Source organism: Ascaphus truei, chromosome 7, assembly GCF_040206685.1.
Source record: "Ascaphus truei isolate aAscTru1 chromosome 7, aAscTru1.hap1, whole genome shotgun sequence".
Taxonomy (NCBI): Eukaryota; Metazoa; Chordata; class Amphibia; order Anura; family Ascaphidae; genus Ascaphus; species Ascaphus truei.
The window spans coordinates 40,021,712-40,049,084 of NC_134489.1; the positions used below are offsets into that span (position 1 = coordinate 40,021,712).

At 46.6% G+C, this 27,373-nt stretch overlaps 1 protein-coding gene across 2 annotated transcripts in view; it reads left to right on the forward strand.

The window, feature by feature from the left end:
• The window catches only part of ANKRD35 (ankyrin repeat domain 35), a 57,892-nt gene that overhangs the window by 24,258 nt on the left and 6,261 nt on the right, over positions 1 to 27,373 (forward strand). The window contains exons 1-9 of one of the 2 annotated variants that reach the window (XM_075607857.1): positions 3,879 to 4,078; positions 16,773 to 16,903; positions 18,363 to 18,451; positions 19,782 to 19,846; positions 21,988 to 22,045; positions 23,245 to 23,318; positions 24,204 to 24,310; positions 25,180 to 25,361; positions 26,786 to 26,823. In XM_075607857.1, the coding sequence (XP_075463972.1) occupies positions 4,040 to 4,078; positions 16,773 to 16,903; positions 18,363 to 18,451; positions 19,782 to 19,846; positions 21,988 to 22,045; positions 23,245 to 23,318; positions 24,204 to 24,310; positions 25,180 to 25,361; positions 26,786 to 26,823 (783 nt within the window). In that variant the 5' untranslated portion in view covers positions 3,879 to 4,039. Of the gene's footprint in view, positions 1 to 3,878; positions 4,079 to 16,772; positions 16,904 to 18,362; positions 18,452 to 19,781; positions 19,847 to 21,987; positions 22,046 to 23,244; positions 23,319 to 24,203; positions 24,311 to 25,179; positions 25,362 to 26,785; positions 26,824 to 27,373 lie in introns of those variants that run through there. The other variant, XM_075607856.1, reaches the window with a different exon arrangement.

The following is a 27,373-nucleotide window of genomic DNA, read 5'->3' on the forward strand; positions in this document are numbered from 1 at the left end:
TAACTCCTCACATGGCAACCCTCATACACACTGGGCAACATGAGAAACAAGTGCCCTGACACGCTGGCACAGAGATAAAGATGGACCATTTAGCATTCGTTACGTTACCTTGATAAACAGACCACTGGACCATTCACTTTTGAGAGCAGGTGTTCTTGCCTAAGTAAAGCACAGAGCACACTTGGAGCAGTGTAAAAAGCTATAGCCGCAGGGTACATGTGAGATGCAGAAGGTGGGTTTTGTTTTATTACTCCTCGTCCTCTTTGAAAATAAACATGTTGCACTATATAGTGGTACAGCGTGGTATTGCTAAAGCTGCCACTGTGCCATGTTGATTTTGTTTGCAGGTGTTGAGTTTTTGCATGGGGTTAGACAAACCAGATATTGGCTGTTAATATTGTGGGCTCCAGTAGTGTATTTGAGTCTCTCTATGGCAGTGTTTTTCAACAGGGGGTTCTTAGGAACATTGGGGTTCCCAGGCGTCCCTAAAGGGTTCTCTGCAACTTTCAGGTCATTTGAAAATTGTACCAGATACAGAAGAATTTACAATGTATCTGATGTCAGACGCGCTATTAGAGAGGGTTGGGGTTCCTTACAATGCATCTGATCTCAGACGCGCTATTGGAGAGGGTTGGGGTTCCTTACAATGCATCTGATCTCAGACGCGCTATTAGAGAGGGTTGGGGTTCCTTACAATGCATCTGATCTCAGACGCGCTATTAGAGATGGTTGGGGTTTCTTGCAATGCATCTGATCTCAGACGCGCTATTAGAGAGGGTTGGGGTTCCTTACAATGCATCTGATCTCAGACGCGCTATTAGAGAGGGTTGGGGTTTCTTGCAATGCATCTGATCTCAGACGCGCTATTAGAGAGGGTTGGGGTTCCTTACAATGCATCTGATCTCAGACGCGCTATTAGAGAGGGTTGGGGTTCCTCAGAATTTCACAATATAATTATAGGATCCCTTAACCAAAAAAAGGTTGGAAACCACTGCTATTATGGGAAGATTAAGCCTTTTTTTAGGCATACTTTGTGATGCTTTATACTGCAGCATCTTTATTCACAAAGGAAGTAACAAACAAGTTACACTGCTATTGTTATTATCACAGCATTGAGTAACAGGAGGAATGTCTAAATAAAGATAGCGAGATTTTCAACCCATCCTACGCAGCGCAGAACAGGCTCGCTGCATGTCCCAGCCTGAGACGCTGAGTTTCGGTCTCTGACACTGTGAAGAGAGTTGTTTTGTTCAGCCTCCTGGTGCCTTCTAATGGAGATCCAGCCTCTCCGATCACCTGCGAGGCAAGCCCAGGTCATGTCCAAACTGGAAACCTACATGTAAAGGGGGGGCGTGGAAAGATAGGGGCCGATCGAGGCTCCCAGCAGCCGGCATCTGCTTTAACACCTTCAGTGCTCAAGGGGCCAGCCATGCATTGCAGAGCAAAGGGTTCGTTCCGACGGGTCATGGGTCACGGTCTCCCAGCTGAAAGGTAAATAAATGGCGCTGTGTTTATCAAAGCGGGGAGAAAGGACCCTCCCCATGAACGCGCCGCTGTCCCTTGCACTACTTTTTGGCCCACTTTTGCAGCCACGAAACCGGCAGCCTATGCCCTCCTTATACCATGTTCTTGACCCCCGTATAACAGAAATCATCAGTGGCCGCGCTTTCCAGAGAGCAGTCTCACGCCAAGACGTTATTCTTTGTTTTTGCATTTTGCATTTTATTGTAGAAATCTGGATTTTTATTTCCTTTTTTTTTTAAACCTATCCAGAGGACTGAATGGTGGAAACCCCCCAGCCCTTCTATATATATCGGAGAAACATTTACGCCAAGTAGTATTTGTGGCACTTACGATTTGACGCTGGTTTTGAGCATTGTAACTGTTCCCTGATCACGGCATATTTGCAATCGCTGCAGTGTTATTTCTGCGGGTCCTGCTTTATGCACTGTGTATTATATAATCTGTGACCAGACATGTCCGCTCAGACCACGGTCACTGATTTTCTGTGAGTGTCCAGTGATTTGGTCTCATTCTCGCTACATTTTACCGTCGCTAATCTCAGAGATTCCAGTAACTTCTCAGTGATAAAAAGCGTCCAACACTTGTCTAATAAAATACCATTTTAATTGAAACCAGAGACAGCCCATAAAACACAGACAAAGCTCAGTTTTAGCACATCCAGTGAAAATCATACCCGGTACAGTGCCTAAATATATATGTATAAATATCTATTAAGTAAAATGGTCTTTTAGTTTCACATTTTTGGCCAAAATTGTTGTAAGCCCCTGAGCCAACGGCACGGCAGACCACAATTCAGGGGTCCCTAACGCTAATATAAATTCTTAATAACCTGTGTAATAACAGGAAGAATGATTTATAGTAAATCTGTCAATATTTGTTGCAAAGTTCTAAGTCTGATTGAAGCCTTTATTAACCTGTACATTACCAGGAAAAGCACTCTGAATTAGAGTTGTCACAACCATCCTGTAAGCAAACAAGTTCCCCTTTGTGGAAGATGCTATGGAGTGAGCCCTTAACCATTTAAATGTGGGAGGGGGTGAGCTTAAATTAAGTAGGAGGTTGCCAACCTCCAATCAGCCAGGACTAGCTGAAACACAATTGTAATATATACTGGACACCTAACAAGCCCCTATTGAACCCCCAAAATAACCACAACATATATATAAGCATATGAGTGTCACAGAGGAGTGCTACTGAGCATGGCAATATATATTTAAAACCAGAGACAGCCCATAAAACACAGACAAAGCTCAGTTTTAGCACATCCAGTGAAAATCATACACGGTACAGTGCCTAAATATATATGTATAAATATCTATTAAGTAAAATGGTCTTTTAGTTTCACATTTTTGGCCAAAATTGTTGTAAGCCCCTGAGCCAACGTCACGGCAGACCACAATTCAGGGGTCCCTAATGCTAATATAAATTCTTAATATTATGTGGTTACCAATTTAATTGCCCTGAAACCCCAAATCTCACGGATTCCTGTCCTTGGAGTTTGGCCGCGATGTAGAACTCATTATCACAGCATAAAACTGTCATCCCTGAATCAGTGATATAAAGATCAGGGCTGGTCAACTCCAGTCCTCAAGAGCCACCAACAGGCCGGGTATTAGGGCCATCCCTGCTGCCGGGATCGGACGTTTGGCCGTGACCAAACTGCTGTCACACGTTGCGGCCGGGACACCTGTCCTCTTCATATTTCACTGCATGCGCTCTGACGCCATCTTTAAATGGCAATGTGCCACCAGCTCCGACAAGCCATCTTTAAATGCCCCCGCGTGGAACATTTAACGATGGCCCGTCAGAGCAGACGTTATAGGACATGTAGGACGCTTAAAGATGGCCCCCCGGATCCAGCTTGTCGCAGCGGGTGGTGCAGGAGCATGCAGGGCGGGACACTGCCATTTAAAGATGGCGTCGGAGCACGCGGATGGCAAAATGTGAAGTGGCGAGGTGACCTGCAGTCACGTGTGGCGACGGAGTGCTAAACATGATTGAGCCACCTGTGCTGAAGCAGGCGGTCTATCAGTGGCTCAGTTTTCGAGCCACTGATTGAGCTACCTGTGCGGAAATAGGGACATCCTTGTAAGCTGACCTGGCCTTGAGGACTGCAGTTGGTCGCCCCTGGGTTACATACTCGATGACGGCATGTACATGCTTGTACGCCTTTCAAAAAAAAATCCATTAAACCCGTAAATGATGAGGGAAAAAATGACGGTGCAGAAGGTGTTAAACGCGGAATACTTTCCCTTTATTGCAACACACAGACATGTGTTGGTAAGTGGGAGTGCCGGGCCAGGCTGCAGGAGACTCCCCTTTGGCTGGGAGGCATTAATGGGTATTTTGTCTGCTTGCTCATATCTTTGTGTCACAAGACATACCAGCTCCCTTGCAGCAAGGAAATCCTGTGTGCTGCTGTAAAGATGGATTACGCGATGCGATTTTAGGAGATTATTTTGCTTTTCGGCTTCTTTTTTGGACTGTGACGAGATTTGAAGAGAAGGCAAGAAAGATGAAAAGGATTTTCTCGTGCTCCACCTCCGAAGTCGCTGTGGGTAACCTGTTGCATGATACTTCTGTTTAACGCCTCTGCACTAAGGGATAAGATGCTGCTGGGAAAGAGCATTAGGGGAAATTCTTGGGCTCAATGTGAAGATGGAAAAGTGGAGGAAACCTGGTATGAAACCAGCGCTGGTAGTTGGGTGAAGTTAACACCTTCATTGCTAAAGAGGGATGTTTAACACAGCTGCTTCTAGAAACCTGAATTACATGTAGCACATTTTCGGATTAGGTGTGTTCTTCAAAACTTGTGTTTTGATCCAATAAAAGTATCATCTTTTGGTTGACATTTTATTAATTTTTTTGCAGAATAACATAACGCCTGAACACCACTTTCACGCAGCAAAACGTGAAATCCTATGGTTTTTTTTTGTAATAAATCAGTTCTGTAGTATTAGATAATACTTACTGCCTTTTTTTTTTTTAGTTTTTATTCAACTCTTAGTGTCATTTGTTGTGAGGTTTTAATGCACCCAGTGATTTCTATAGCAGGTTTAGCCCACCTCCCCAGCAGTGCAAGATCTGTGTAACACTTTCCTGTTTGGGATCATTTGTTGCCAATATTCCCAGCAGTTTGAACTGTAACAATAGATAATGTTATCTTCGTAATATCAGGTTACATTGTAGCTGCTGAGTTACGCTTACTGAAGGATGGATTGACACTGAAAGGCAGCCATTATGTTAGGCACACAATCAGGATTTTGACAGACATATAACAGGAGCACCAAACGATTACCAGTATAGGTAAGAATGTAGAATGATACATTGTCACACGCTTTACATATACAAATAATAAATAAAGGGGGAATGTAGTATTGCTGCTTTAAGTGTAAATGTTACGTCTAGCTATTTGTATTACGTTAGATTTAATTATACCTTTTTTTCTCACAGCATGTTGGCTATAGAAAATTGGCTTTAATGATTTTGTTTCTGTTTTATTATTGCTTTTAATTGGATTTAATTATAGAGTACTAGCCAGACATAGTTTTATGTCGCCTACAGCTTTAGGGGGGCTATGTATACAGGAATGCGATTACACTTTCTGCATTAAAGTCGGTGCTTTGAGAGGAATTCCAAACATACATGTCTAAGCGTCGATGTATCAAGCTTATTTTTAGCACTTTTACCCCGCAGGCGGCCGCTTGTTTATGGGAGAGTGGTTACCGGAGAAGTCACCCGATGCTCATATAATATTCAGATGGGTACAATTCTGCGAAACATTTGGTCCCCATTTTTACAAAGTCTGTCTTGGTGAAAACGCCTGTAACTAACAATCTGTGTCAAGTGAAAGCAGGTGTGTGTGTGTGTGTGTGTGTGTGTGTGTGTGTGTGTGTGTGTGTGTGTGTGTGTGTGTGTGTGTGTGTGTGTGTGTGTGTGTGTGTGTGTGTGTGTGTGTGTGTGTGTGTGTCACAGGCACACCAGGACTTAAGAAAAATGAAAACAGTTTATTACAAAACAATCAACATTTCAGCTCTTCTGGTGTCCCGGCTCTCTATCTTTTCCAGTATTTCAGTAAATTGCGGTTTTCACCCAGACAGGGCACCATTTTTAGTGGAATGCCACTACACCTTGTGTGTGTATGTATATGTGTATATATATATATATTTCACCCAAACCAAATTGGAAATAGAAGACTCGGCACCGCAATGAAGGGCGTCAAAAATATTGTATTGGAACAATAAACATCCAACATTTTGGTCCCACTGTAGGATAATCCCCCGGGTGGTATGTGTCCCACTGTAGGATAATCCTCCGGGTGGTGTGTGTCCCACTGTAGGATAATCCTCCAGGTGGTGTGTGTCCCACTGTAGGATAATCCTCCGGGTGGTGTGTGTCCCACTGTAGGATAATCCTCCGGGTGGTGTGTGTCCCACTGTAGGATAATCCTCCGGGTGGTGTGTGTCCCACTGTAGGATAATCCTCCGGGTGGTGTGTGTCCCACTGTAGGATAATTCCCCGGGTGGTGTGTGTCCCACTGTAGGATAATCCTCCGGGTGGTGTGTGTCCCACTGTAGGATAATCCTCCGGGTGGTGTGTGTCCCACTGTGGGACCAAAACGTTGGATGTTTATGGTTGTTCCAATACAATCTTTTTGAGTCCCATCATTGCAGCGCTGAGTCTTCTATTTCCAATTTGGTTTGTGTGAAGTATTTATATATTTCATTGTTATGATTCATGCACTTTTTTTTTTATGATAGTTGCTATGCTCCGGTGTGCCTACTTACTATCCATCGTGTGTGTGTGTGTGTGTGTGTACATATACATATACAGTATATAGACATACATACACACTGTAAATCTGCATACAGTACACACACATAGATATACATTCACACTATGAATCTATTCAGCAATTTATACACTGCCCCCTAATGTTAAACATCATTTTTTGCAAACGCAGAACTTTAGAGCTAAAAATAAAACCAGATCTGGTTTAAAAATTGTCAGGTTTGCAGTCGGTCTGAGTCTGGTTTTTGTTTTTTTGGGAGATTGGAACATTCCAATCATTTGTGTTGTTTTAAAATTGTGAAATAATAATATCATTTTAGCCAAGTGCTGATTTGTGCGCACAGATTGCAGACAGATGTTTACATGGATTTTCACTGAAACCACCAACGTTTTACTGGGATGCCTTGAGTCTACGTTTGCTACCAAGTATTGGAGTGGCCTGGAGTATGTCTCTCCCTATTGTAGAAGGAGGGATGGATCCCCTTTCACTCTGGGGGACTCTATTCCGTCTGGGATGTTTATGCACGAAGACCTTACATTGAGCGTATGTAATATGTGCGCGCGCCACGATCTGTGTACAAAACAGCGCATTTACCATAACGAGACGCGGGGGGATTCCATGTTATCTCCAGCTCGGGAAGCTGGATGGGGCGCTGTTGTCATTGTGAATGTTGATTGTTGCACTGTAAACAGTAGCGTTTTGTTGACTGGTTATTCAGCGAGTTGAACAACTTCAAAGTCATTCCTTTTATTTCTTAACATGTTGAGCCGTTTCACTGATGAAATGCTTGCGTGTTTGTTTCCAACGCTGGTCAAGGGATCGCTGCAGGTAAATATTGGCTTTCATGGGGAAATAGCAGTAAAGGTGATGTCTCAACTATTTGATTTGCTGCAAACACTAGAGCGTTTTTCGCTGAAACGATCTTTGTTGGGGATTCTGAGACTGCGGGTGGAGATTTTTGTTGTTGTTGATAGTAGAGAGGGATCCAGTGGAAGTGTACGGAGATCCCATGGAATCCATCAAGACAAATCATTTGATGTAGGGATCACTTATTGATCGGGGTTACAGCAGGGATGGCCAATTCCAGTCTCAAGGGCCACCAATTGGCCAGGTATTAGGGCTATCTCTGCTTCAGCACAGGTGGGTCAGTCATTGGCTGGCCAACTCCAGTCCTCAAGGGCCACCAACAGATCAGGGTTTACGGATATTCCTACTTCAGCACAGGGGGGACTGAGCCACTGGTTGAGCCTCCTGTGCTGAAGCACTGATATCCTGAAAATCTGACCTGTTGGTGGTCCTTGAGGACTACAGTTGGCCACCCCTAGGTTACAGAGTATTTAGGATCAACCGTTGGATGCCCCTTCGGCACTCAGATGGTTAAAGAGAGCAGGTTAATTCCCCTTAATCCAACATCAACTCACCAAATGCCCTGGAGCAATTGCAGGGAGTATATATGATGGAAGTTTTGTAGATTAGTGTATGTGTTTGAGGACACCTCCTGCCACACTGATTTGGTGGCGATGCCAACCAGAAATACACGCTGAACTGGCTGTGAACACATGTTACGTATTATCAAGTCTCCTGACTAAGCCTCTGAGATTGCTTGCACGGGGATGATGAGTCCAGGAAAGCAGAGACCTGGACAGGTGGCCACTGCCCTGGGGGCGTTCCCAAAACGTAGGCCTGCAACAGGTGAATTTCCGTTCTTTGCAACAACGTTGCCCCGTCCGTGCCAGTGAGTGAGTTGGGAATTGGTTATGTGGAGCAAGTCCTTGACGTACACAAGGGATGGTGTTAAAGCAACAAAACCCGCCCGAAATTGAAATTCATTTTATTATAGTTATTGTACTGGGGAGGTCCTCCATTGCAGAGCCGCCCTATAAAGCGCTCCAGGGATCCCGTAGTTCCCGACATGCTTCCAGGTTTAGGTGCCAATGCACTGCCTGGGTATTTAAACATGGCGGCCACAGTCGTCCAAGTGGCCTACGGTATGGCAGCCATTTTGTTGGAGAAGAGAGACTGGCACCTAAAACTGTAAGTATGTCGGAAACAATGGGGTCTCCAGAGCTGAAAATAGTGCCGTTCAGGACCCCTGGTTAGAATGCTGTAACAAAAATTGAATAACAAAAAACAAGCAGTCAGGATTACCGCTGTAAGTTTGACTTCCTATTTTTCGCGCAGCGGAAGGAGAGCACACAGAAGGTTTGAGGGATGTCAGGGCGCACACCTCTCCATCCTGCTCATAGCACCATTGCAATTTCTAGTTCAAGAAAATGTATGAACATATGTAACAAGAGGACTATCTGAGTCTCAGCCTCATAATGACAGAGATTCCCTTTTCCTAGTTACTTTTTATGTATGACGTGCTTATTCCCATTATGTGTTATAATATGCTGGCACGTGTATTATTACTGCTGTAACGCGCTATGCACATGGATGGTGACATATAAATAAAAACATACATAAGTGAGAATCAGGGGGTCACTCTGATATAGATATAGAACTAGGATTGCTTGAGAATGTCCTGAATAATCTGGGGTTAAGGGGTCACTCTGTTAGATCTAGACCCTGTCCCTCCCTGATGCTCTCCTGTAGGTGACCATCCTACCCTAGACCTCAAACTAGGATTTCTGTAGCTTTCCTGCCAGACTCTGCAACCAGTGCCACTCACGTCTGTCCCACTCTCTGCAGCTTGACAGGTGTCAAGCCCATACATCATGTTGCTATCTTACATCATGGGGCTGTTCATGTTTTGGCTCTGAGATCATCACCAAAGTGTCCAGATGCATCACCCCTATTTTGTTCTTCAACAACACCCTACAGTGATGTCAGAATTAGCATTAAGCAGACAACGTACCAACAATGCCCCAACACTATGGGATTATGAAGGCTAATTATTGCAATAAGACCATTACCTGGATTACATGTTACACACACTATACAGAAACCTGCATTACCAATCCCAAAAAGCCATTGTCTAACAGTGGCCCCCGTGGGATAATGCAATACATTTTTTATTCAGCTACCCAAACGTTCACTTCTTTTTTCATTAATAATGTATCTGTATTTAAAAGGGATTTCTTTGTTATTACAGCACACATATATCAGAAACCTTTCAACAAATGGTATCCAGGAACCGTTGGAGCTTTTTAAATGTGGCAATCCCTCATAGTGACATAATTAGCAGTTTCAATGCAGTGGGAGCGCTCAGCCTTTTAAGGCTTATTTGCCATTAACGTTTGTTAGAGGGAAGTAGTGATTTTGTGGGGAGTAAGGGGAACCCCCAAACCTTGATGCAGTCAAATGGGGCAATGACTCCAAAATGACATTTATTATAACCGAGTTAAATAACCCTTTCTCAGTGGTGGGCATGTTGCAGAAGAAATCCCGGTGTAGCCGGGGAATAGGATAAAGGGGGGAAGGGAAGACCAGACAAAGGAAGTAAGTGAGGGACTTCATCTAAGTCCATGGAAGTAGTCATTGTGGTGAAGGAAGCTCGCAGGAATCAGAACTGTACAAAGCTTCCTCTGTTGTAATCCATAAGCAGCAGGTACAGAAATAGGGTGACGTTTCAGAGTACAAGCAGGTACAAAAATAGGGTGACGTTTCAGGGTACAAGCAGGTACAGAAATAGGGTGACGTTTCAGGGTACAAGCAGGTACAGAATACATACATGTGGAGGCTTTGGAGTTTTCAGCCGAGCGCCAAGCTGTTTTTCAGCGCGCTGTCGGCTGAAAACATCCAATCAGCCTTAAGCAGTGTCAACATCACAGCGCCGTGACGTCGGCGCTGTGACATTGACGTCAGTGCGTCGCGGGCGATTGGCCCAGCGACATCACTGCCCCACCTCCAACCACCTCCCCCCGGCTCCCTTCACGCACGCTGGCTCGCCTGCAAGTCCGTGGAATCGCGCTGACTTAAGCAGGCGAGCCTCAGCGTTAGCGCGCCTCCGCTCTCCCCACACCTCTATGGCCCGGGCCTTAGGCTACGCTTATAGTGACGGCAATGCGACTGCAGACTGCGGTCGCTGGAAAAATCAAATTGAGATGACTTCCAGCGATCGCGATCAAGCCATTGCTCCATTGCAACGTTGCATCGCGTTTACTATAAGGGCACGCGATGGCGGCAATGCATTTGTGTTGACGCGACGTCGCATCGCTGTCGCCGGCAATATAAGCACAGCCTAAGGCCACGCTTATAGTGCCGGCGATGCGACGTCGCCCGAAAACAAATACATTGCCGCCGCCGTGTGCGCTTATAGTGCACACGATGGCGACGGAGCGACGCCGCTGTCGCGAAAATCTGAAGCCGGCAAAATTTGATTTTTCAAGGGCCGTCGCGTCACGTGACGGCCCTTGAACTAATCAAATTGCCGGAATCCCGCACCGCCGCTGCCCGGCGAAACATAACTTTCGCCGGTGGCTACGGGTGACGTCACCCGCCGTGTCACCGTCGCCAACGACGGCACTATAGGCACGGCCTAAGCCCCTAAGTGTGATTGCACCTTTCCTGCATTAAAAGAAATCAATTTGGTGTGACCACCTGTCATTATCACTGTAAAGAGAGTAAAGGCTGCATTCCACCAATAAAATAATAATGCATACAATTTACCGGTGCTGCTGGTTCAAGGAAGTACCTGCCATGAAATCCAAAGTACACTTAGGAAAAAGAAGGGATCCAGCGCTCCACGGATTTCTGAATAAAGAAAATTTATTGTGCCACACAACGTTTCGACCTACAGGTCTTTATCAAGTGCCTAGTCACTTGATAAAGACCTGTAGGTCGAAACGTTGTGTGGCACAATAAATTTTCTTTATTCAGAAATCCGTGGAGCGCTGGATCCCTTCTTTTTCCACCTGTCATTATCAGCATTTTTACAATAATATATATGTATGATATACAGTGTGTGTGTGTATATATATATGTATGATATACAGTGTGTGCGTATGTGTGTGCGTATGTGTGTGTGTGTGTGTATATATATGAGAAGCGCCAGCTCCATAGCATAAAACCGTAGATTTATTACAGATAAAGAGTGGAGTCTGTAGGGCATGCACATATCATATAGTGGTTAAATAACACATTCAGTTGAGAGAATGTAGATAAGCGTCACCAGAGGGGACCGGGTCCAGTATCAGCTGTGCTGGTAGTATGTTGTGTCTCCGCTGTGCTGGTGGTATGTCGTGTCTCCGCTGTGCTGGTGGTATGTCGTGTCTCCGCTGTGCTGGTAGTATGTTGTGTCTCCGCTGTGCTGGTAGTATGTTGTGTATCTGCTGTGCTGGTAGTATATCGTGTCTCCGCTGTGCTGGTAGTATGTCGTATCTCCGCTGTGCTGGTAGTATGTCGTGTCTCCGCTGTGCTGGTAGTATGTCGTGTCTCCGCTGTGCTGGGAGTATGTCGTGTCTCCGCTGTGCTGGTAGTATGTCGTGTCTCCGCTGTGCTGGTAGTATGTTGTGTCTCCGCTGTGCTGGTGGTATGTTGTGTCTCCGCTGTGCTGGTAGTATGTCGTGTCTCCGCTGGGCTGGTAGTATGTCGTGTCTCCGCTGTGCTGGTAGTATGTCGTGTCTTCGCTGTGCTGGTAGTATGTCGTGTCTCCGCTGTGCTGGGAGTATGTCGTGTCTCCGCTGTGCTGGTAGTATGTCATGTCTCCGCTGTGCTGGTAGTATGTCGTGTCTCCGCTGTGCTGGTAGTATGTTGTGTCTCCGCTGTGCTGGTGGTATGTTGTGTCTCCGCTGTGCTGGTAGTATGTCGTGTCTCCGCTGGGCTGGTAGTATGTCGTGTCTCCGCTGTGCTGGTAGTATGTCGTGTCTTCGCTGTGCTGGTAGTATGTCGTGTCTCCGCTGTGCTGGTAGTATGTCGTGTCTCCGCTGTGCTGGTAGTATGTTGTGTCTCCGCTGTGCTGGTAGTATGTCGTGTCTCCGCTGGGCTGGTAGTATGTCGTGTCTCCGCTGTGCTGGTAGTATGTCGTGTCTTCGCTGTGCTGGTAGTATGTCGTGTCTCCGCTGTGCTGGTAGTATGTCGTGTCTCCGCTGTGCTGGTAGTATGTCATGTCTCCGCTGTGCTGGTAGTATGTCGTGTCTTCGCTGTGCTGGTAGTATGTCGTGTCTCCGCTGTGCTGGTAGTATGTCGTGTCTTCGCTGTGCTGGTAGTATGTCATGTCTCCACTGTGCTGGTAGTATGTCGTGTCTCCGCTGTGCTGGTAGTATGTCATGTCTCCGCTGTGCTGGTAGTATGTCGTGTCTTCGCTGTGCTGGTAGTATGTCGTGTCTCCGCTGTGCTGGTAGTATGTCGTGTCTTCGCTGTGCTGGTAGTATGTCGTGTCTTCGCTGTGCTGGTAGTATGTCGTGTCTCCGCTGTGCTGGTAGTATGTCGTGTCTCCGCTGTGCTGGTAGTATGTCATGTCTCCGCTGTGCTGGTAGTATGTCGTATCTCCGCTGTGCTGGTAGTATGTCGTGTCTCCGCTGTGCTGGTAGTATGTCATGTCTCCGCTGTGCTGGTAGTATGTGGTGTCTCCGCTGTGCTGGTAGTATGTCGTGTCTCCGCTGTGCTGGTGGTATGTCGTGTCTCCGCTGTGCTGGTGGTATGTCGTGTCTCCGCTGTGCTGGTAATATGTCGTGTCTCCGCTGGGATGGTGGTATGTCGTGTCTCCGCTGTGCTGGTAGTATGTCGTGTCTCCGCTGTGCTGGTAGTATGTTGTGTCTCCGCTGTGCTGGTAGTATGTTGTGTCTCCGCTGTGCTGGTAGTATGTTGTGTCTCCGCTGTGCTGGTAGTATGTCGTGTCTCCGCTGTGCTGGTAGTATGTCGTGTCTCCGCTGTGCTGGTAGTATGTTGTGTCTCCGCTGTGCTGGTGGTATGTTGTGTATCCGCTGTGCTGGTAGTATGTTGTGTCTCCGCTGTGCTGGTAGTATGTTGTGTCTCCGCTGTGCTGGTAGTATGTTGTGTATCTGCTGTGCTGGTAGTATGTTGTGTATCTGCTGTGCTGGTAGTATGTCGTGTCTCCACTGTGCTGGTAGTATGTCGTGTCTCCACTGTGCTGGGAGTATGTCCGGTATCTCAGTTGGGGGCAGCAGGCTTCCCGGCTCTTTAGAAACACTCTGTAGCCCGTAGTGTGTATGGGGAATCTGGGGGAGACTCCACACTAAGCTATCACACAACATACATCAGTCCCCCCACACACTAAGCTATCACCCAACATACATCAGTCCCCCCACACACTAAGCTATCACCCAACATACATCAGTCCTCCACACACTAAGCTATCACCCAACATACATCAGTCCCCCACACACTAAGCTATCACCCAACATACATCAGTCCCCCCACACACTAAGCTATCACCCAACATACATCAGTACTCCACACACTAAGCTATCACCCAACATACATCAGTCCCCCACACACTAAGCTATCACCTAACATACATCAGTCCCCCCACACACATTAAGCTATCACACAACATACATCAGTCCCCCACACACACTAAGCTATCACCCAACATACATCAGCCCCCCCACACACTAAACTATCACCCAACATACATCAGCCCCCCACATACACTTAGCTATCACCCAACATACATCAGTCCCCCCACACACTAAGCTATCACCCAACATACATCAGTCCCCCACACACTAAGCTATCACCCAACATACATCAGCCCCCCCACACACTAAGCTATCACCCAACATACATCAGTCCCCCCACACACTAAGCTATCACCCAACATACATCAGTCCCCCCATTCACTAAGCTATCACCCAACATACATCAGTCCCCCCATTCACTAAGCTATCACCCAACATACATCAGTCCCCCCACACACTAAGCTATCACCCAACATACATCAGTCCCCCCATTCACTAAGCTATCACCCAACATACATCAGTCCCCCCACACACTAAGCTATCACCCAACATACATCAGTCCCCCCACACACTAAGCTATCACCCAACATACATCAGTCCCCCCACACACTAAGCTATCACCCAACATACATCAGTCCCCCCCCCCCATACACTAAGCTATCACCCAACATACATCAGTCCCCCATACACTAAGCTATCACCCAACATACATCAGTCCCCCACACACTAAGCTATCACCCAACATACATCAGTCCCCCATACACTAAGCTATCACCCAACATACATCAGTCCCCCACACACTAAGCTATCACCCAACATACATCAGTCCCCCACACACTAAGCTATCACCCAACATACATCAGTCCCCCACACACTAAGCTATCACCCAACATACATCAGTCCCCCACACACTAAGCTATCACCCAACATACATCAGTCCCCCCACACACTAAGCTATCACCCAACATACATCAGTCCCCCCATTCACTAAGCTATCACCCAACATACATCAGTCCCCCACACACTAAGCTATCACCCAACATACATCAGCCCCCCCCCCCCCCCACACACACATACACTATCACCCAACATACATCAGCTCTCGTAAGAATTCGAGAGACATTTCCGTGTCCACGGCTGGAGAATAATTACCGGTGCTGCCCAATTTACCGAGAACGTGTCCCTAGGAAGCGTGGCCTGCAAGTGACCCTAATTGACCTGTCATTGGTCAGGTGGCAGAGTGCTACTTTGCACCTTGCAGGATTAGTCGCTTGTCAGTTTGGGCCTGAGGCCACGTAATGTGGGTCTGTGCATGACAGATGTCTATGGTTGGCTCTGCGCTCCCTACAACCTGTCTTATCTACTTAAGAGCAGGACAGGCACAGCAGCTGGGAAGGTGGGCCTGCGCGTCCTTTACACCCGCCGGTTACTTGTGTGGGCGTACTTCGCACAGCAGCTGGGAAGGTGGGCCTGCGCGTCCTTTACACCCGCCGGTTACTTGTGTGGGCGTACTTCGCACAGCAGTCGCACCTTCTGCTTTGTGTCCGCTTCACTGCTACAAATGTGGGGGAGGTGGAATTTCCATTTAATTGTATCCGCGTTTACCACCTCGATCAGGAACCGCCCGTCACTGCATCAAATTAAATGTTACGCTTTCTTTACCTCAACAACTACTGTACGTTACTAGAGATGTTATTATTGATGAAAAACTTGTTGCTCCGCACCTACTGTATGTTCAAGTAAGTATGCAGAAGGAAGATTTGATATTTAAAGGGTATTATTCTAGACCAGGGTTTCTCAATAGGGGGTCTCCTCGGCTTCCCCGGGCATCTCTAAAGGGTTCCCTGAAAGTTTCAGGTCATTTGAAAGTTGTACCAAGTACAAAAAATTAAAATGGGGTGTGTGCCGATCACGCACGTTATAAGTGAAACTGCTTTGCGTTTTGTAACTTTCAAAAGTGTTTCATTCAATCAAAACCATCAAAATCTAAATACTAATTCAGCGACAAAACGCAAAGAAGTTTCACTAACCACGCACGTGCTCGGCACCGCACCCCCTGTTTGTGTTCCACGTATCTATATAAAAGTAGTGGTACTGGTGGAAAGTGTGTTTAGCAACATATTGTTAGTGCCAGGTTTGGTGTGAAAACTGCAGGCTGTGGGCGAGTGTAAAATGTTGTATAATTTATAATGCATATAATTCCATCCCTAGGATTATGGGAGACCCCAAAGCTGCGTGAACATAGGGGTGGCGTTTGTGAACAGTAATGAAAGGTATTCAGTGTCGAGTTGACATACAGGTTGTTGTGCTGTGTGGGACAGAATGTAAGGAGTTATTATTCAGTTGTAGTAATACTCCCCGATCTTGTGCTGCTTATAATGGGCGGTGAATGTGTAGTGGGGGTGTTTTATTGGAACGTGAATGGTCATAATTGCAAGAGGTGGCGTTGCTACATTTTCTACGGGTGCCTTTGTGTTGTGGAACATGTACCAACTTTATTGAAGGAGTTGTTGCATGTGTGATTGTGGGAGACAGTTTTGTGGAAGAGCTGGCGACAGTGGATGCCTGCGCGCATGTGTTGATAGTAGTGAGTGCCTGTGCACAAGCTTAGGTGCTATTGCGCATGCGCTGGGGGGGTTTCTCGTGTATGCGCATGCGCTAAAGATTTCATCCTTCTCTGTGTATGCGCTGGCATCAGTGAGCGCCTGTGTGCAGGCGCTGGCTATGCCTGACGTACTGTTGACAATGCACATGTGCTGGTGTTATGGGCCGACTCTGGGCATGGTTTGACCACTGGCTGTCGCGTCTGCGCATGTGTTCACAGGCAATGCTGCTGATATTGGTAATGTCCGCGCAGAATTGTGCAGAATTTCACAATATAATTATAGGACTCTTTAACCATAAAAAGTTGAAAACCACTGTTCTAGACTGTGAGGTCTTTGGACCAGTAACTTCTGTAAAAATGGTATCACTATGTGGGAATTTGAAAGAACTGTTCTTGCTGCTATATTGCTATTTTAGCTTGATTACCCATGGTGCCAGGTTGCGGGATACGAGGCTGATATACCAATGTTGTTCCTTCCTTTCCTCAGGTGGAGAAGTGGAACAGACATGACCAGAAGCTCTTTGAAGCGGTGGAGAAAGGAGAGTCGCAGAAGCTCTCTTCTCTTCTCTCCAAGAAGTTCATCAGACCCACCAAGACCAGCCCCAAGGGACAATCTGCGTATGTGGGGTTTTCTAGGGCTTTAGGAGCTGGGCAGAGCTCAGCGTTGAACATTTAGCTCATTACACATACACATACACATACACATATACTGTATATATATATATATACATATATATATATATATATATATATAGTGTATATCAAATAGTCCACGGTCCGGTTCTTTGCTCAATTTACTCAGACAATAGAAAACAACTGTTACTGCATCATTTCAGTCACTTACATCCTTCAGGGATATAGAATTTACTTATAGAGCGGAGAATCCTTCGCTGGGCGTTACATGTCTCTGAGTTCTATAAATCCAAACGCTGTACACTTTTTATACATTTTAATAATCACCTGATTTCTCACTCTCAGCCAATATGTTCTTAGTCAATCATCAACATTAAAACACTGCTTCTCCATTCAGCTATATTTACTTTGATTTACATAACCCTCCTGGTTCGGTCACTAAGTAACCATAGAATGAACTAATCTTGTTAATGTTACTAATCTTTTAAGACCCATCTCTATTGTATTGTTTTTTTACTACTAACTAACTATTTAACTAATCTTTGATTCCAAACTCAATGCCATATACTATTCAACTCAGCAGACATTAAACATACCAAGTTTGATACAAAATGGAAATGAATAAAACAAGATCGATTCTTAAGTCACATAAGACATTTATACACCTGCCTGTCTTAAGACTGATTTATCTTCTTGTCTTTGCAGAGGCAGCTTGTAAGTTTCCAATATAATTTCTAACTTAATACAAAATGACATGCTGAAGATATATGTATATAGACAATATAGCCTCTTTATTATTCCGACCTGAAATCGTCCTGTCTTCAGGCGTAGTCGTTATATAGGGTGCAAGATGCATCACCTGCAAATGTGGAAACAAATCTTTTGGGTGCTTTAATATCTGCCTGGAACGTGCAGCAAAGTTCTACTTTTAATAAGCACTTCTCCACCAGAGGGGCATGTGATGCATTGGAAGACATTGCGTATTCTTAATAGAAGCACCGCGGGTTACAGAAAAATGTACTTAATTTAGATTAGGGGCTGCAACAACAGGGCACGTGTTCAGGATATCCCTGCTTCAGCACAGGTGGCTCAATCAGTTGGTCAGTCGTTGACTGACCAACCCCAGTCCTCAAGGGCCACCAACAGATCAGGGTTTACGGATGTCCCTGCTTCAGCACAGGTGGCTCAATCAGTGGCTCCTTCGAGATTGAGCCACCTGTGCTGAAGTAGGGATATCCTGAACTCCTGCCCTCTTGGTAGCCCTTGAGGACTGGAGTTGGCCACCCCCTGATATAGATAAACAGAGTTCCTTCTGCTGTAGACGGCATACCTTTTGCCAGGGTTATTTTCACATGATCTGGTTGCTATAATAACCTCTGATCAATACGCTCGCACACCTCCCTGTGTCCACGCCTCACACAGACATATGCTCCCTATATTTAAGGTTCCACCTTGCAGCATCCAGAGGCTTCACAGACTGTTTAAGCATCATCATATCCCACCGAGTGGAAATCAATGCCAAGACTGATGATGGTGAGTTGTCCCCCCACCCCTGTGCTCAGGGTGCAGGATGCCCACTTTGTTATAAAAATGTGAACAAGACTTTATATATTTGCAATTGCTGAATCTGTCAGAAAGAATAGAGAGAAGGAGAGGGAGGCAGAGAGAGAGGGAGGCAGAGAGAGAAGGAGGAGAGGGAGGCAGAGAGAAAAGGAGGAGAGGGAGGCAGAGAGAGAAGGAGGAGAGGGAGGCAGAGAGAGAAGGAGGAGAGGGAGGCAGAGAGAGAGGCAGAGAGGGAGGCAGAGAGAGAGGCAGAGAGGGAAGGAGAGGGAGGCAGAGAGAGAAGGAGAGGGAGGCAGAGAGAGAAGGAGAGGGAGGCAGAGAGAGAAGGAGAGGGAGGCAGAGAGAGAAGGAGAGAAGGAGAGAAGGAGGCAGAGAGAGAGAAGGAGGAGAGGGAGGCAGAGAGAGAGAAGGAGGAGAGGGAGGCAGAGAGAGAGAAGGAGGAGAGGGAGGCAGAGAGAGAAGGAGGAGAGGGAGGCAGAGAGAGAAGGAGAAGAGGGAGGCAGAGAGAGAAGGAGGAGAGGGAGGCAGAGAGGGAAGGAGAGGGAGGCAGAGAGAGAAGGAGAGGGAGGCAGAGAGAGAAGGAGAGGGAGGCAGAGAGAGAAGGAGAGGGAGGCAGAGAGAGAAGGAGAGGGAGGCAGAGAGAGAAGGAGAGGGAGGCAGAGAGAGAATGAGAGGGAGGCAGAGAGAGAAGGAGAGGGAGGCAGAGAGAGAAGGAGAGGGAGGCAGAGAGAGAAGGAGAGGGAAGCAGAGAGAGAGAAGGAGGAGAGGGAGGCAGAGAGGGTGAAGGAGGAGAGGGAGGCAGAGAGAGAGAAGGAGAGGGAGGCAGAGAGAGGCAGAGAGAGAAGGAGAGGGAGGCAGAGAGAGGCAGAGAGAGAGGGAGAGAAGGAGGCAGAGAGAGAGGGAGAGAAGGAGGCAGAGAGAGAGGGAGAGAAGGAGGCAGAGAGAGAGGGAGAGAAGGAGGCAGAGAGAGGGAGAGAAGGGGGCAGAGAGAGAGGGAGAGAAGGAGGCAGAGAGAGAGGGAGAGAAGGAGGCAGAGAGAGAGGGAGAGAAGGAGGCAGAGAGAGAAGGAAGAGAGGGAGGCAGAGAGAGAGAAGGAGAGAAGGAGGCAGAGAGAGAGAGGGAGTGAAGGAGGCAGAGGGAGAGGGAGGCATTTTAGAAACTCAAGTTATTTTGAAGGCATTAAGTACACTTTCTGATCTTCTGGTAAACCCAGGTGGGACAGGCATCTGTGATTGTATTTCAAAACCTTTGTGACCTCTAATTGCTTGTTGAACCGTAGTAATAGCTGCCTTTGCTCTAGGCTGTACTGCGTTACATTTGGCTGCCAGTAACTGCCACCCAGACTGCGTCAAGCTTCTTCTGCAGGTAAGTCCCTTACCCGTCCGCCCCGGGTACATACATGATGCTGAAACATGGACTCCCGGGTTGCTGTAGGTCCCTAAAACATATTGCTCAACAATGCACTATTCTCGGTTATTTGTCAAGCGCCAACATATGCCACAGCGCGGAACAGGAAGGGTACAGAGTGACATCAATTACATCAACTGAATGACATACAAGTACGGACAGACAAGCGCAAACCGAGACAGAGAGGAATGAGGGCCCTGGGAGCTTACACTCTACCGGGACTAAGGGGCAATGTGGAAACAAAAGGGAAGGTGGCTGCTCACCGTGGGATGGGGTATACATCAGGATGGAGTATGGTCCAGCCGCACAGCTGGTACCAATATGGTTGGGGTGGGGATGATGTTAGGCGGCTGCCAGATTGTCTTCCTTAGGAAGGCCTCTCCAGCTGCCAGGGGATAACGTAACAATACAGAAAATCAGGTTTGCCACAAGAAGGCTTTATCAGTCCCTCATTATCTTTCGTGGGAAGCAGGTGCAGCTCAAGGTACACATTTTAAGCTCCAGTGAGTATATCAGTGACTTTGAATTTCAATCGTCGCGAGCCACAATTTGCACAACTACCATGCAACTCGTAGAAAAGACTATCAAAAAAATGTGTGTGGTGCTCTCAAGACAATACTTAAGCCAATTGAATGGATAACAGGAAAACAACCATTGAATGAATATATATATATATAGTGTCTCTAGGAATGTAGCCCGGTAATGACAATCCCACAGACCAGGTAGTAAGGAAATGTCAATGACACCTGCAGGTGACCGGTAGATGAAACATCCTATGACAAACTGTATTGTAATAAGGGCAAAATGGAACGAACTCACTTGGGAATCTTCATCCACCATAAGCAGTAAGTCCAGTTGGGTTCCAGTGTCCAGGGTTGAATGTGCATCCGTATGCGGTAGTCAGAATGTAGAACAGGGAAGAAACACGAAGCACCAAGTCCAGCTGTAGAATAGCAATAACACCAACAGGGATACGTACCAAAAATAAGCTATTTATTAGGATCCAGGCAAAGTAACAAACACACCTACGCGTTTCGGACCTCTACAGTCCTTTATCAAGGTGAATACAACCATAAGTTATGGAGCGACATTTATACTCACTTAACAAGCATGTAGCCCAATCGCGGAGCATATCCGCATACGTCACGCGGGTCGCGTAGATGACCTCTGACCCGTGACGTATGGTCGCGTGGTTACGCTGCATAATGCGTGCCCTGGTAGTCGCGTCATGCGCGAAGGAGGTGGGAGAATCACTATACGCCTGGCCTCTGTTGCCTAGCTACGCTTAGCATTTTGACCTTGTTGGTCACATGTCTGTGACGGAGTGACGTCATGCGCTATTCTTTCAAGGAGTGGGAGGCACTAGCATCGGGTGCATGTGGTTATGCGCTTATAGTGATTCTCCCACCTCCTTCGCGCATGACGCGACTACCAGGGCACGCATTATGCAGCGTAACCACGCGACCATACGTCACGGGTCAGAGGTCATCTACGCGACCCGCGTGACGTATGCGGATATGCTCCGCGATTGGGCTACATGCTTGTTAAGTGAGTATAAATGTCGCTCCATAACTTATGGTTGTATTCACCTTGATAAAGGACTGTAGAGGTCCGAAACGCGTAGGTGTGTTTGTTACTTTGCCTGGATCCTAATAAATAGCTTATTTTTGGTACGTATCCCTGTTGGTGTTATTGCTATTCTACAGCTGGACTTGGTGCTTCGTGTTTCTTCCCTGTTCTAAACTCGTAGAAAAGAGCTTATGTGCATTAAAATGTACTCTCTGCTAGAGTCCAACAGAGTCACAATTTACAACTCGCATGGTATGTTATAGTGAAACGGTTATTAAGGCCACATTTTTATATCTGATATGACCTGTGCATAGCTGGAGACATACAGTGTATTCCTTGTAGTAGCGCATGGAGACTGCGGGACGCCATCCCGATTGTGAGTAAAAATGTGAATATTGCGTTTGTAAAAGCAGTAACGTCTGGATTTGCACGCGGGATGGCACGAGTGCTGCTGTAAGGATGGTAATTTAACCGCTATCCACAATAGTCCAGTGCATTATGGGAAACGTCCCTGGTATTTGTCATTCCAGCGTGGAGCCCACGAGGATTCCATAGACTTTCACAGCCGGACCCCCCTGCACTGTGCAGGTGAGTGGGAGGGATCTGCCCTACGGGGGGGCTCAGCAGGGGGGGATCAGGACAGTCACAAGAGACCCGTTTATTACCAGAGAGACCTGCCATGTATTGCTGGCTCGGAGGATTTGATGGATATACAAAATCCTATAATTACAATCTTTGTCGAGCAACTCCTCCCATATCCTCTCTCTCTCTCCGCACACACCGTGATCGCTTCCAATATCGCTCACTGACGCATTGTCACAATGACTGTGCCCGTGTAATTGCAAAGCTAAATTGAGCAGTCTGGCAGGTATACCTATAAGCCCTTATTCACTTAACAAGGTTAGTCATCCGTACCATGCTAGCAGCCATTCACTTAATGGACTGGAAGCGTTCAGCGTTTAGTGAGCGCTCCCTTTTGACACTTACCCGGTCCTAGGTATAATTAATGTGATTTCTCTCCTCCCATAATAAAATCCTAGTGTGTATATCTTTATATAGCGCCCACAGTACACTCTGTGCTTTTCAGACACTACAGCACAGGGAATTATAATACAATAAGCGCAGCACAGTCAGACAATAGGACAGGAAATCCCTGCACCGGAGAGCTTGCAATCTAAGTGGATTGGTCACCTATCAACTGGTGTGCTGGTTTTTTTATCTTCCAACGTTGGATATCCTGTTGGTGCTCTATCCAAAAATATATATTATAATCCGGGGCGCCACCTGCTGCTGAAGGCCAGTCCGGAGACGATGCTTAAAAATGTTGCGCTTAACTTCGGCGGCGGTGGCGTCTCCTGGCATCGTTCCAACATCCTCGCGGCATCTCCCTCTGCAACCCTACAATATGACCGCGCGGCATCACACGGTGCCGCGTTGCCATGACAACGGGGCGCCAAGCAACGTCACGCTGTCATGGCCACGGGCGTCACGTGATGCTGTGACATCACGTAGCATTCCTGTTAACATGGCAACGCGGCGCCATTTGACGCCGCGTGGCCATATTAACAGGAGTTACTTGCAGGGGGAGATGCCGGGAGACGCCACCACACGGGGGGTTTACTAGGTGATACCAGGAGCCCGGAGATACGTGGTCAAACCCTGAGTGGTGGCGACCCTGGTTATAATATAACATTGATATTTCATTTGTTTGTGAATGACTATTTCTGCCCCTTTGCATGTGGCCGATCTGACCGTGCTCTTTCTTCCCGATGCCCCGCGCACCTCAGCCGCCTCCGGCTGCGTGGCCAGCATGCTGCTCCTGTGTGACGCAGAAGACACCTGCATTGATGCGGCAGATGACGTAAGTTAACCCTTTCAAGGCTGGCTGTACTATCTCCACTGGTGTTGCAGGCCCAGAGTCTTATTCTTCCACAACAGCGTCAGGTGTGTGTGTTTCGCAGGCCTCTCTGGTACAGTAAATAATACATCCAGTGCCCACAGTCCTGCTGATAACGCTGTAGTAGTGAAGCAAGCCTTTTTTGTTTCAGTGTGCTGTTATTTATTTATACAATGTGTTACCAGGAAGTAATACATTGATGTTACCTCTCGTTTTCACGTATGTCCTGGGCACAGAGTTATGATAATACATGGTTGCATTAAATGAACAGAGGTTACACATTCAATTTACAGACATTTCATGGACCGTTAGAGATAATATAGATTATGGGTGTATATAACAGTTACAGACAAGGTACAATTGTGTCAGAATAGGTCTGCAATGTGTTAGGAAAGGTAGGATAGGCCTGCAATGTGCTGTTAGGAGAGTTGGGATAGGCCTGCAATGTGCTGTGTTAGGAGAGGTAGGACAGGCCTGCAATGTGCTGTGTTAGAAGAGGTAGGACAGGCTGCAATGTGCTGTGTTAGAAGACTTTACCCAACCCAGTAACCAAGCAGCAAACGGCTGACACCCTTTGACTGCCCTTTGGCTGTCAGCCTTTGGTGGCGACACAGAAGTAGGCTGAATGGGTTCTGAATGAATTTAGCTGGGCCTTGAGTCCTTTGTCCTCCTGGGTCATTAACATTCTAGTGGGTGGTGCTGACGGAACACAGCAGTAAGCAAACGCAGATGTTAACCCTTAGCACACTGGTTCTTTGCAGAGGGAAGCAGGTCTTGGGGAACCCTTCCAGGCGTCCGCCTTTGGGGCGATGCAGATGTAGCTTAACTCTTTCCCCTCACTGTTCTCAGGACAGACGGACCCCCCTGATGATCGCTTCCCAGCGGAACCACCCCACAGTCTGCTCCCTGCTTCTGGATCGTGGGGCACAGGTCAACCTGCCTGACCGGGAGAAGAAGTGAGGGGGCTTCCTTATCATAACACCTCTTTTTACTTACACCCAGCTCATAATCCGTGTACCCCGGATTATAGACACGAGTCCCTGCCCCCGAAGAGCTTACAATCTAATTTCTGATTGATAAATAAGTATGTCCTTGGATGGGAGCTCTGACGATACTGTAGTATACTCTTCCACAGGGTGCATGCCCAGCCAAATCCACACACCAGGAGGGATCCATATATCCGATGTAACACAAAATCATAGTCCCTCCTGAGGTCGCTCTACAATAAAAGTTCATTTATTGGGTTAAAAAGAATCAACGTTTCAGTGTTACCTAAAGATAAATAATTATGCTCCTACACCACACCTGCTCCCGATTCAATCATCCTTGCTCTGTATCCAGCAGCCTCCATCCTCATTTCCTGGTGGGGTTTATCGATCAAGCTCTTTGCTTCGATTTTGCCTTGCTTGTGGGAAGTGTCTATAACAGGAGTGGCCAACTCCAGTCCTCACGGGCCACCCAAACAGGTCAGGTTTCAAGGATATCCCTGCATCAGCACAGGGGGCTGAAACAGTGGCTCAGTCAAAGACTGAGCCACTGATTGAGCCACCTGTGCTGAAGCAGGGATATCCTTGAAACCCGACCTGTTGGTTGGCCCTGGAGGACTGGGGTTGGCCACCACAGGTCTATACGATGCAGTATTTCTGTAATAACTTCCCGCAGGTTTCTGCACCCTCTTTGCGTCGGCGCACCCTTCTCATTTACTGCGTGTGATAATAAGTCAGGAGAAACTCGATGTTGTTCACCAGTTTGAAGCACACGCAATAAACCAAAGACTTCATATTACACTAGTGGGCTGTGACCGTTTTTGTTCTGCGTTTACCAGGACCGCATTAATCCTGGCGTGTGAGAAAAGCCACATCCAGGCAGCGGAGACCCTCCTAACAAAGGGAGCTGACCCGACACCCAGGGACAGCAGAAGCTGCGACGCTTTGTATTACTCCAGCCAGTCCGGGGATGACCCTCTCATGAAACTGATCCAAGCGGCACTGGACAGAAGGAAAAATGGTGAGTCCGCCGCACTGCAAAGCGAATGCAAGTAGGGAGTCTGAGCGTGCCGGCTCCGTGAGAGGAGGAAAAGGGTCATCAGAGCCAGAGGGTCGCTCCCGAGACGGAGAGCAGGCCATAATTAAAGCCCCCAATGGCATGCACTCGCTACTGGGTAGGGGAACTCCATGGAAGGCCAAGGGAAGATACTATACTGTGTATGAACCTGGTCGCGGTTATGTGAGTGACCACGAGTGGGTATTGGTCCCGGATGTAGTTAGACTGCCTATGAGATAATGAATTAGATTAAAAACATCTTTAATGGGGTCCTATGGACAAGTCAATAAAATAGAGGGACGCAGAAACAAAACCAGAACAAAAATGACGACGCAGTCGCATGTAGAGAGCTCGATGCCCGTCAAAGCGGGCTCTGGCACCTGCGTGACGTGCTGGCAGTGGCCGAGTCTTTCACTACATGTGTATATAATGGCCTGGAAATAACGTTGGTATTATCCCACTGTACCAAGTGTTATCGGGATAATAGTGGGATGGGCAGCCGGGATTTAGTCAATCAATTTGGTTACTGGTAATGAGCACTGTGGGCTGGAAATCCGTGAGATGGAACGAGGAACCCATCTCCAAACAATATTGCTGACATGTAAAAGGAATAGTGTAGGACCCGCCTCATTCGGGGGACCTGGGGGGGGGCGGCGGAGGTGGGTTTTTACCCTTTTTGACCAGAAAATGTCAAACAAAAAAAGAAAAGAAAAAAAAACTTTTTATGATGAAACAAGGAATGATTGATGGCTGTAATTGATTGGGTGTTGGATGTTTTAATTCCGCATTGAGTCACGATGCTGGCGTCGGTTCGTAACTTTTACACGTACTAATCACATGTAACAGTACTGCTGCTTGTTAAGGTGGTATCAATGTTGGGTAAACTTCCCAGAAAGTATCGATTTCCAGGTGCAGCCTTCACCTAAATTACTACCGCGGGGGCTGGTTACTCTCAAGGTTTCCAGATGATAGATAGATAGATAGATAGATAGATAGATACATAGATTATCTATCTATCTATCTATCTATCTATCTATCTATCTATCTATCTATCTATCTATCTATCTATCTACAAGATTTCACAATGGAGATCATTCATGGATAAGAAAAGATATTCCAGGTCTGTGCTTCCACACAAAATCTCGCTAACTGATTACTTTCAAATATAAGAACTTTGATCAGCGAGTTTTGTACATGTGAATCGGGTACAGGCAGATATAACAATATGCTCTAACCATAAAAGCCAGGCTACATATTCCGCGGATGGCTGCTACTCGAACCTAGGTGTGTCTTCCAATCTCTGATACCTGCACCTTGCACCTGTGACCTGAATGCTGACCACTGTCTGTCACTTTTACACACTAATGATTCTTTGTTTTCTCTCCCAGAACATGAATTGAATCATGAAAAGCAGTCTGTCCCCAAGGTATAGCAATATTTCATTTACCGTTCAATTCCGTCTAAATGATAACTTGTAATTCTTGTATCTTGTCATTCTTTCATTGGAAAGTGAAAGTGTCGTGTCTTTTGTCTTTAATTCTACCCCCCGCTTAGGATACTTTCTCTGAATCGCGACAATGCCTTAAAGAAAACCGCATTTCCTTTTAATAAACCTATAGTAGTACATCCTCTCAATATCGGGCGCGTCTGGTTCGTCTTAATGTGAAACAAATTTAAGAAAATATGGAAGGAAAACAAATACAGAAACTGCACATGGTCATATAAACTCAGCAGAAATGTCATTAACTTAAAGCAGCATAACGTGAAAAAAATACAGTATATGGGGTTTTTTTGTTGTTTTTTTTTTTTTAATCCTGCCATTTTTAATTTTTTTTTAATGTACTGATCATCCTTTGGTTCACTTGGAAAGTCATATCCACTTACTCTTCTGAAACCGGCACACCTTTTTTGAGCTCAGCCTTTTGGCAACAAAGTATCACAAACAGATCTGTTGCTGTGTTCCAAACAGCAGACTG